The 11,551-nt window shown below is 36.4% G+C and overlaps 1 protein-coding gene and 1 non-coding gene across 6 annotated transcripts; one reads left to right on the top strand and one right to left on the bottom strand.

Annotated features, from left to right (window-relative positions):
* Positions 1–721: 721 nt before the first annotated feature.
* Positions 722–9,905, bottom strand: LOC117406946 (phosphatidylinositol N-acetylglucosaminyltransferase subunit A-like). 5 transcript variants are annotated; one of them, XM_034011413.3, is made up of 6 exons: positions 9,719–9,905; positions 6,844–7,625; positions 6,344–6,476; positions 6,030–6,162; positions 5,332–5,538; positions 722–4,967 (listed from the first exon to the last, which is right to left on the bottom strand). In XM_034011413.3, exons 2-6 carry the CDS (start codon positions 7,556–7,558, stop codon positions 4,674–4,676), a joined length of 1,482 nt encoding a protein of 493 aa, XP_033867304.1. In that variant the 5' UTR covers positions 7,559–7,625; positions 9,719–9,905; the 3' UTR covers positions 722–4,673. The 5 variants fall into 5 exon arrangements, with proteins under 5 accessions (XP_033867304.1, XP_033867305.1, XP_058884913.1 ...); XM_034011414.3 differs by having other exon boundaries at positions 9,791–9,902; XM_059028930.1 differs by lacking the exon at positions 9,719–9,905 and adding an exon at positions 9,469–9,636.
* Positions 9,906–10,350: 445 nt separating this feature from the next.
* Positions 10,351–10,422, top strand: trnae-cuc (transfer RNA glutamic acid (anticodon CUC)). The gene has a single exon. It is a non-coding gene; the product is annotated as a tRNA-Glu (tRNA).
* The last annotated feature ends 1,129 nt before the right edge of the window (positions 10,423–11,551 follow it).

The following is an 11,551-nucleotide window of genomic DNA, read 5'->3' on the forward strand; positions in this document are numbered from 1 at the left end:
AACAACAATAGATCAGTGCTTAACAGTAAATACCAGTACTAAGAAGAAAGCCATAGGGAACAACAGTTTTCACAAACAACTAATACCAATTATCTATTAACTAAACAGACAAAAACAGATTTATTTAGTTTACGAACAGGATTTTCACTAAAATTGATAATTTCTGATGCACAGTTATGGTAGACTTACTGACTTTGTGAAACTTAATGGTCTGTGTTTTCAGGCAAGACATCGAAAATATGTCCTTAAGTTATAAAGTAAATTATTGGTATTTAATATTGTAGGAAGTTGAAGCTGTTCATTATCCAGGCTGTCTAATGTTCATTTTAATTTTTCTTTGACATAGCATAAAACCTTTCATTACTGCTTTCTTGCGCTACTTCAATTATTTATTTTGTGTGTGTGAGTAAAACAGACCAAGATGTTTCTGTTGGCTCATTTTTTGTTTTGCTTTGTGCAACATCTCAATAAAGGAGAAAGACATATTCTGACTAAATAGTTTCAATTCAAGACAAATGGATACTTGAATAAAACGCTGTATAGATCACAGGTTAACGTCAAAGGTGTTGTGGATTTTGCCTGAGAGGTCTCCTTAACACTGAAAATATAAAGTTGGCATCTCTAACACTATTCTGAGTTATTGAATAAGTAGCCTCTGCATTTAAAACAAGTCTCCCTTAACAGTGATGCTTAAATATTAAAATGGAGAGAAACAATGGACTTTGGTTACAAACTGTTTTTCACTTTATTACAAACCGTTACGATACAAGCCTTTCATCAATCAATACATGAGGAGAATCTGATCCCTTTATAGAGTCACATAATATCGTTTGTTTATTCAACATATATTCAAGTATACAAAATCTTACATTTTCCTTGCAATTACTATGGTTGTGGAGCAGAAAAGATATAACGTTCAAACATTACCTCAAAAATAAAATAAAAACATCAAACAAACAGCTGCACAACCAAAAACAATTCCTTTTTGTTTTTTGGTACAATTACTCATACTCAGACAGCTGGATTTGCTTTATTTTGTTCTAGGTTTACACTGAAGTTTTTTTAAAGCAGATCTAGAACTAAAAACAACAAACAAGCTTTATTTTTTAAGTGTATAATTTGGCATTTCCTACAATTATATTGAAAAAATGGCAGGTTTACACTTGCTTCTCCAAAATTATTTAAGTAGTAAGGTTAAGTTGTAAAATAATTCTGAGAACTTAACTGGTTGTAGGAAATATTATAAAATGACAGTAGCATAACTTAAGTAAATAACAAATTTGTTATAAACCAGATGTCAATAAAATGTTATTGGTTCAAGTTATGAGGTGTATGTACAATATGTACTGTATATACAGTACACAAATGTTACTCTCAATTCATTTTCATAATTATAATTGGTTCTAATAAAGATATACGTCTAGTTTGACAGACCTTGACTTATCATAAAGCATCTTACCTACGGTAACACTGGGTAGTCAAAGACTAGTAGTGTTAATCGGTGTCTGTGAAACCAGTCGTAAACTTGCTTTTAATGATCAGGTCATATATTTTGCATACAAGTAAGCGGTGAATATTCATTTACTGAAGCAAAAACACTACTTTCTTGTATAACATTTTGGTAGCTAACTTCACAGTGTATAAACTATTGTGCCAAAACATAGACAAAGCATCAATGCATGGTTAACTCTATGAATTCCTTATTTGGGTCTTTTAAACTTCACGGTTCCCACCCAGACAATATCTGAATTTCCTGTATATGAGAAAGATGAGCAAGTTTAGCTAACAGCTACAGTACATGCCGGTTTGTAAGTGAGCAAAAGTCTCTTTTTCAGTCTCCTAGAAATTATAAAAATGAATTGGTATTTTGCAAATATTTATTATTATTATTTGTTTATTTAGCAGACGCCTTTATCCAAGGCAACTTACAGAGACTAGGGTGTGTGAACTATGCATCAGCTGCAGAGTCACTTACAATTACGTCTCAACCGAAAGACAGAGCACAAGGAGGTTGACTTGCTCAGGACCACACAATGAGTCAGTGGCTGAGGTGTGATTTGAACCGGGGACCTCCTGGTTACAAGCCCTTTTCTTTAACCACTGGACCACAAAGCCTCCACATTGCCACCAGTCAGTAGAAGTGTTGCTCTTTGGTGGCAGGATGCAATTTATTTTTTACTTGGTTTAATGACAAAAGTCAAAATAGTTCAAACTTCTGTCTAATGCCTCTGTCATTAGAAACATCTACGTTCCAATGGGCTTAAATCTGACCTTCTGTTATTTGTTTGTTTTACTGAGTTTGGAGTTTTTATCCAGTTGAAATAAAAATAAAAACAATAAAAAAAAACAGCAACTTAAAAGACCAAATTGGTCTTGAGTTCCAGAGAAAAACATCAACAGGTTTACATAACTATTTTAAATATACAGTGCTCTCCCTTTATAAGGCGGCCCTTAATACTGGGGAACAGGTTATAAGGCTGTGCGGTCATCTCCCATTTGCCCCACAATGCCATTACACTAACACTAGTAGTCTCGTTATAAGGCGGAACACAAATAGCACTGTCTCAACTATGGCTCCTGACTACAGCGTTATAAAGGGGGAGCACTGTAAATCTCAAGAACCACCAAGTGATTTTGGCTAATGACCGAATGTCTTTACAAAATAAACATAACAGCGCTTTACTTTGGACAAGTGCCTTTGGCTAATGACCGAATGTCTTGCTTTCACGCATCGTAAGGCTTCAGGAGTCCTGTGTAACTAAGTGCCACACAAGTCTACCATGCTGCAACAAGTAAATAAATATATCTATTCACTGCCTGTATTTGTGGCATTTTGTGTCATAACCAAAGTGTGATTTTTTGTTGAAAAAACAAAGGTCCTAAATTATTGTTACAATATATAATATATAATAAAGCCCTATTTGAACTGCTAGATAATACTTTATACAAGTAGTACCTGTCAAGCAAGCTTCCAAAGTTTCAACATTACTGTGTTTCATCAGTCTTCCATTCTAAAACCAGTTTACTTTATCAGTCAAAGAGCTGTGTTTAGCACTGCCACACATGCCCAGCACCACATTTATCGTGTAATAAACCCTCTAGATCTCATTGTGCGGCTGCTCTGTCCCTCTCATAACTCAACCGCAGCTAATCTGCAACTTTTCAAAAAAGGTAAGATGGAAAAAAGTTGAATTGAAAAAAATACCCGATTAGTGGGCATATTCCATTAGTAATGCCCACCTGAGCGACCTGGTCATCTGCCAATGTTAACACTCACTTGCCCACTTAAATTGCTGGTAGCTAACAAAATAATTCTATAAAAAATCATACATGTCAGACATTCGCAGTAAAAGTTCTAAATGCCCTAATGTTGCTTCCCCAATTGACTGACATGCTTAGACCCCAAAGATGCTTCAGAGGTGAAATGCCTTAAAAAAATAAAAAGGATATAATGTAATAAAAATAAAGCAAGAGAACTGAGATTTTATTTTAATCTAGTGTAGTCGCAGATCCCTGCATCATGTTTAAAAATAAAAATACGTTTCTTTCTAAACTGAACATTTGAGTGAATATAGCAACTATATAGCAAATGTAAATGCACAATATTATATATATATATTTTTAACTACAATCACTTTAAATATGTATATACAGTGCTCTCTCGCTATAAGGCTCTCAGTTATAACATGCCTCGGATATAACGCACCTACAGCATGTCCCCCAATTCCCTATACTAGTGATTCATGCAATATTTCTACAGTAAATACAGTGCCAGTGTTGTTCAAACTGTAAACAAACTTCTGTTTATGTCTCGCCCTTTTGATACAGTATCTGAACTGAAAAAAAGCTGCGCTGGCACTTAATAACACAGACATCTTATTCAGCATTCGTTTTATAACTAAATGAATATTAGGCCTATTACATGGTTATCTTTCCTAATGCATTTACTTTTTTGCTGCGAGAGGGGCTACGGCTTTCCCAGGAGATGAGATCCGGCAGCCGAACCTGAGACGAGTCCATTCCCTCTTCCCCTCTACCGACCCGCTCTCCTTCTCACACTTGGTTTGCTTGTCTGTCGCTTCTAACTGAACTCCAGACCGCCGTTTAGCCAGGCTATTTATAGTTTAAAAACTACTAATTAAAATGATCCACGAATGGGAATGTTACCTTTTTTTTTGAAAGGGAGTTATTTTATTTTGTATTTAGTCAGATGTGTGTTATGTGTCCCGCGGCGCCCCCCACCCCCTCCCCTGTTCATAACGCTCTTCAGTTATAGCTCATATTGTGTGTCCCTTGAGACCTGCGTTATAGCGAGGGAGCACTGTACCTAGTTTAGACAATATAATCCTGCTTTAGCACACATATTTCTACATTAAAAAATCATAGTTCCGATAATAGACAGCTTTTTATAATGTTTAGCCCTTTAAGTCTTACTTGTTTAGGAAAAAAAAAAACACACATAATTAACTCAAATGTAATTTGGCACACATAAAATTCTACCACCTGAGAAGAAACAAAAACTAGGAGATGTTTTGTAAACTATCAGGGAAGAGGTCATTTTAATAAATTACATTTCAGATGTGTGTTCAACATCAGATGTAAAGCTTTTCACTCAATGGAATGAAAGCATGCAATCATTTCCCATAGGTACCCACCGAGTCAATAGTATTGATTTATTGAGTGTGATTCAAGTCTCTTGCTACATCGTAGTTTGAATCATAACCTGTGTTTGTGCATGTGTTAGGAGGAGTGGACATCCGTCTCCAAGCTCCTCGAACTCCTGTAGCATCCACTGCAATGTCAATATTGGAATCGGGGACAAGCCATCTCAGAAACACCAAGAGCAGGAAGTCCAAGACAGCGAAAAGTGAAAAAATACAGCCAGCAACAGGCCCGCAGCGAGACATCAGTCTGTTAAGCCGTGCATCCATAGGCAAGACAACTTCTTTAGCCACTCTGTCGTAAACCTAAAGTAATAGAAAAACATGTATTTTAGTTTCAAGCTAGGGGACATTGGTTGTACAATGGTTTACTAAGCCACTCAGGAAACAATCCTATAATGAAATTTACAAGTATCATCAGTAGTTGACAGGGGTCACTGGTTATAACTAGAATGACCATAAGAAAGGGAGGGATATCTTCAATATACTTGAATCTCAGTCTACTGGCATATATTGTCCAACGATCTTAGTCTGTACCATCACCATATGATTTAGCTACTAGAAATAAATTGTTAAGCATGAAGTAAATCCTGCTCTGACAGTAAGCTGTCACAGATCACAAACTTGAAATCTCACACAAACATAAGACACATGTACATTATATACATGCCTTTTCTGTCCTCTCTGCAACATTCCTCCATGTGTAGAGGGTTCTTACTCTGTTGTGAATGGCAGCAGGTGGGGGCAGGCTCCCTGCCCTGTGTTTGGCTATAACCATCTCCAGTCCTTCACACAGAGACTTCACTGTAGGCTCACAAAGGATAATGAGATCCTCAGGGAGCACCTCTGGGATGCCCCCGACACGTGTGCTAACAACCTGGACAAAACAAACATGTTGAAATGAGTTGATTTGCACAAACAGACATTAAATTATAATGAGAGTTCAATTTTGTAGGCTAAGGGCAAGATTGTAAGAACAAAATTCCCAAAAATGAAGAAACATCTGATGGCAGATATAAATGGTTACATTAACCTATTTTTTATTTATTTTGTTAGTTATGTTTTTCTTGCTCTCGACCAGTGATCTTTTTGTTCTAAATGATGATGTGAAGACTGATTCTTCTGTGCTGTACGCACTGCAGTGTGGGTGTAATACCTGCAGGCTGCATGGCCTTCCTCCAGCAAGTCACTTCCAAGCTATACCACATGTAATAACCCGCTAAGAAACACATTTTAACAAGCATAATGATAACACTGATTAACTTTGTTATGCAAGACTTAAAGGGCTGTATATCAATTTGAGAAAACCAAACTAATATATTATTAGTATTAAATCATAATTAATGCAACTTTAAAAAATAGACTTACCTGAAGCCCACAACTTGCACCCTCTACTATGGCCATGCAGAATGCTTCTGTTAGAGATGTATTGAGGAAAATATGACCCTGAACTAAAACATTTCTAACATCTTTGTGTTCCAAGGCTCCTAAAAGACGTACCCTATAAAAGACATTATTCAATGTTATTCACTTGGGCTGTGACATAGAAGTTGTATGTGAACAATGTAATGTCTTACAGTTGTATTAAATGTAAGGGCTTATTTAATGTCGCATAAATGTATACAGTATTCATAAATAGGACAGTTTTTGGAAATTTGCAAAGAATTGAGATCTCACTTTACCTGTCATGAAGCTGGTATTTTTCTCTGACCTCCTCAAGCACAAGTCTTTTGGGTCCCTCACCACCAATAAGAAATTGCAAGTCAGGGTATTTCTGACAAAGCTCAGGAATTATGCCACCAAGTAAATCTATTCCTAAATAAGAAAGATATTGTTTATAAATAAAATATCTTGTTTTTCAAATGAAACTAAAATATAAATGAGAACTGCATAATAAACATATTGATGGGCACATAGATCTGTTACAGTAACTCAGATAAGGTGTCATTGTTTTTCTGTTTTTACTTTCGTTCTTTCAAAATGTTTACCAATGAAATCAAGCCGAAGTCTTTATTCCACCTGTACCCTTAATTACTTAACGGAACCTGGTTACAAGCCCATTTCTTTAACCACTGGACCACACAGCCTCCAATTAAATTGACCTCCCTATCCTATCTGGTTTTAAATTAAGCTAAACTTTGAGGCTTCATTTTATTGTGAAAGTGTACTTGTGCTAAATTACCTTTTCTGTAAACAAGTCGGCTAACAACCACAATGGTTATTTTATTTTCGTCCCTCTTGGATGGGTTTGGAGTGAAGTCAGTAGGATCAACAGCATTGGGAATCACAGAGACTATCTCCGGGTTCACTGCACCTCTGAGTACAGTGTTTTCTTTGCTAGTGAAGGACACACAGATAATGTGATTGGTGTCGCAGAGAGAGACAGTCAGCAGTTTGTTGGTCAGCACAGAACTCACATCAGCAAACCCGAAAAGCGAATGGTCAGTGAAAACTGTGTGCAGTCCCATCGTCTTGGCATGAAACAGGGAGTCGTGTGCCATGGATGAAAAGGAACTGTGGGAATGAACTATTGTGATCCGCTCCCGCACAAAGATATACCTAAGCAGAGGTAGGCTGTGGAAGACTGTTGTGGATGTGGACTGGTTGTACATGACCTTCAGAGGTAGGTAGTACACTTTTAGCCCATTAGTGAGGTATCTAATACCCTTTCTGTTTCCATAAGCATGGGTTACAATAATCACCTTGTGTCCTCTTTCAATCAAACACTGGGATAGCTGGTAAATGTGGCTTTCAACTCCTCCCATATTGGGATAAAAGAAATCAGACACCATGCATACATTCTGCTTCCGAGGCACTTCCTTCAGATTCATAGCAGCAAAATCCAAGAAACTGTCAGGGATTGGTCCCTTCTGCCCCTCTCCCTTCCTCCGACCCATAGTTTCATACAAGCTCTCCAGTCGCAGCTATTTCATCCTGTCTTCGGTATGTCAGACACAAATGTACCTAGGATATAAATAGAGGATGTTCATTATTTTCCAATTGAGAGGTTGAAGAGTCTGGCATGAGGATAAACAATCTTGGTACATGAAACAAGTGCCACATAGCTACAGGTACTGCACACCAAATATGTCTTGAATGACAAATACATTATCATTCTTTTTTTTTTCTTTTTAATGATTACTTTATCTTACTATAAATTATGCAAAGTAGCCCATTTGAACCTCCACATATTGTAATAGTAATGTATACCATGTGGTCTTATAACAGGCAAAGATAAAGCCCAATTTAAAGTAAATGAAAATGAATCTATTTTGAAATTACTTCAATGGTCGATAAGATCAAAAGCTACCCTAAGCTCAGATGACATTCCCTGCAATTCCTCAGAATTAAAAGGAAGTATATTTTAAACATTTAACAATACCAGACTACTTATATATAAAAAAAAGAATTGTGACCAGCACTATCAGGCTATTTACCACTATTATATGTAAAGCGTGAGAACATATGCATGACTTAAGATGTGTTATATACACAGCAGTAGAGCAAATATTGTGGCATTCCTTTACAGTACTGATGGCAAAACACCCCTAACTATTCAATTTTATTATCACAATCCTTACCCCAAAATGGGTGAATATGAAACATTTATTTTTTATGTTTTTGTTAACATTATAGGTAATGATTAGGAATAAAAAGGTAGTTTGTGAAGGTTTTTAATGATGAGCATCAGGACTGAAGAAAGAAAAATAAATATATTATTGACCTTATATTTAAAGGTGGTAACTACGATGTTCCGAAAACACAACCTTACTCAAGTTTTCACACGTGGCTATGGTCCTACAATTACTGCATGAGACTTTGATCATACCATTGTGTTATGTTGTGAACCATAGCTAAGTTTTAAAACTGCGAGATAACAAAGTTTACCGGTAGCATAAAAGTAATGGCCATATAAGAACGATAAATACTGTAACTGATTTTTAGAAATACCACAGACAAGAGGAGGGGGGTGTAGTCCAAAACGTTTGAGAACCACTGATTTAGGCAGAGTTTCTCCAATCCTGGTCCTGGGGATCCACTGTGTCTGATGGTTTTCATTTCAACTGAGCTCTCAATTACTTAACTACCCCTTCATTGATTTGCTTAATTAGACCTTTTTAATTGTTTTCAGCTCGTAAACAGTTGCAGAGTTCAAGTTACTTATAAAATGTTACCGCTAACGTAAAACTTACAACTATTTAAGAGCTGAAAAAAGAAAAAAAGGTCTCATTAAGCAAGTTAGCAATTCAATTACGGGTTTAATTAAGTAATTGGATTTAAAAGGACAGATTTCAAACCCCCGTGCACTAGTAGAGTAGACATTTTGAAAATAGCTTTGAACCAAACAAGTCAGGATGTTAACAATGAACATGAAGCAACACGTGGGGACGTATAACGCTATATTTTTCAAAACCCCGCTACTTTTAGGCTTCTAATGGTTAAACTATTTAAATTGGTATCAATCATTATATTGCACACACACACGATTGACGTCAGTATAAGAGTCTTGCAGAACAATACATTCAGTAGTACCTAGTTGTTATTGATACTTTCATATTATATTAAGATAGTAATGTACCGTCTGTAATTAAACGCTACTGTAACATTACATTACCATTCATGTGTTAGCGATGGGTGGGTCAGTTAATTCAGTTCTGGAAGACTATGCTTCAAATTAAAAGTGAAAACGGAAACAGCATAAACAATTAAAGCAGCGAATGTATAAACCGAAAATGAAAGTTTATATACATGCCATATCAATACATTTATAAACTACTCATGATATGACATAATTGTTTCTACCAACCGTCAAGGAAGGAAGAGTACCGTAGTCCCGTCTTTCTCGTGTGTATGTGTACCGGTAATTACAACTAGTACATGGTTTCGCTTTTCCCAATTAAATGTTATTAAAACATTATGGCAATTTAATATTCGTCAAGCATATGTGTGTAGTAAGCAGCAAGACGGCTGCAAATAACTGTCGTTAATGATGTACAAATGAAATCATGCGGTTTATATTTAGATATAGATTTAAATAATTATCTTTTCATTCCTACCAAGGAGTAGTATTTACTTTTGTGTCGTGGTGCTTCTTAAGTTAATACATGTTTTTCAAGAAAGAAACATACTAGCTTTTTCTTGCTTGTTCAGTCTCGATGAATCCTTTGTTGTTTTTCCGGGTTGTGTTCAGTCCCTTCCGCTATCAACGATGTCGCTGAGCGTGTTGGGAATGGGATAAAGAAGCACCTACCGTATTATCAAGAATAAAAGTCCACATCGATATTTTTTTTTATTTATTTTTTTTCTCGCTTGTTCCTAGATGGACTGAGATTGGAAATGATGATTACACTGTAAAGATAAAACATGTTCATTCCATACATATCAAGATCTGTATATTGTGTGTATGTCGAACTGACCCTAAGGAATCCATGTACTCGGTAATTAGGAATGTTGTTAAAAGTTAAAATGTCTTCTGCTTCAACTCTCCCGCACATAGGTGTGGACGCATATACTCTTACATTTACGGTTATCTCGTCGTCGAGGTTGTCAGGCCATACGAGATGATTGGCTATGGTAAGGGAAGAGGTTAACGCAGAACTAAAAAATAGAGATTCTACCACACAAACAAAACAAAAAAACCAGAACGTTTATCAAATTAGAAAAATAGTTCATTTACTTAGTGGAAGCATCCCTGGTGGTCTAGTGGTTAGGATTCGGCGCTCTCACCGCCGCGGCCCGGGTTCGATTCCCGGTCAGGGAATGTAACATTTTTCAACCCCGTCTTTCATCCTTGTACTATGAACTCAATCAGAAGTGTAATATTATACTGTTTATTAATGAGAATATTTCATTTTATTTGAATACAATATATCAGTTAATTTTCAATTGGGTAATGCACATTGTGACCGTTATAACTAGTTAGGGGTACGGCGTACGCTACAGCAGTTGTTATGTTTTTTCATTCATGCATTTCTATTTCTAAGTAACATTCACTACACTTTTACTACTGTTTCGATTTAACTTCTACGAAACACAGGAACGGACATGAGAGAAAAGAATATGTCTCTTGCGCACGTCTTACTATCTCGTGGCCTATCTGTTAATAGGCAGGTATTACAAAATAAAACAATTAAAACATGCCATCTGACGCACGCTGTTTTGTGTAAATGGGGCACTTAATTTGTAATCCAAATGGTGACTGAAAAGCTGAATTTCTGTGTTGCAAGCTGACAGATTTTGATGGAGGGCTGATACTAGACTCAGTTGGCTGGTGCTACCAAATTATTGAAGTTTCACAAGTATTGACTCTTAATTAATTAGATGGGGGATGATCATCTATCCCTCCACAACAGTGTGAGCATCTTATACACCTTGGCCACCCTGGCTGTCCATAGTGACCCTACACCCAATCGACAGTCTCATTGCAGACGTTTCCTATATTAAACTGTACACAAAGTAGCAGACTTGCCAATGAAACAGTGACAGAACACTCCATGGGTCTCTGGAAGCAGAACACACAAGGCAGTTAGAACTATGCTAGTCCACATATAACTTTGCATGAATTTCTCTGGAAGGTGTTTCATCTAAAATGTGTCATTGTTGTATCCTGATTCACAGCTTTGTGGGACTCTGGCATAGGAGACTGGCTAGATGCAAGATACTGTAATGGCTACTTTGGGATTCATTTCTCACAGTGTCCACTGGCCAGAAGTTTTTTTTTTTTTTTAATACAACTTTGGCATACAACAATCCACACCAAAAATAAGTAGCTTAACGAGTGAAAAGAAAATTAACATAATACCTAGGACTTCAGATTTTCAGTTTTAACAGATAAAACCCATTAAAACAACCTCAACACAAAAACAATGAAATCAAGTGTATAGCCAATA

This window comes from Acipenser ruthenus, chromosome 8 (genome assembly GCF_902713425.1).
Source record: "Acipenser ruthenus chromosome 8, fAciRut3.2 maternal haplotype, whole genome shotgun sequence".
NCBI lineage: Eukaryota > Metazoa > Chordata > Actinopteri > Acipenseriformes > Acipenseridae > Acipenser > Acipenser ruthenus.

Excerpts from the sequence above, each read along its gene's own strand:
- LOC117406946 (XM_034011413.3), bottom strand. The coding sequence starts at position 7,558 with ATGGGTCGGAGGAAGGGAGAGGGGCAGAAGGGACCAATCCCTGACAGT. Across the intron at positions 6,477-6,843 it reads CCGACTTGTTTACAGAAAAG|GAATAGATTTACTTGGTGGC; the intron begins GTAATTTAGCAC and ends TTTCTTATTTAG. Across the intron at positions 4,968-5,331 it reads TTGCAGAGAGGACAGAAAAG|GTTTACGACAGAGTGGCTAA; the intron begins GCATGTATATAA and ends CTATTACTTTAG.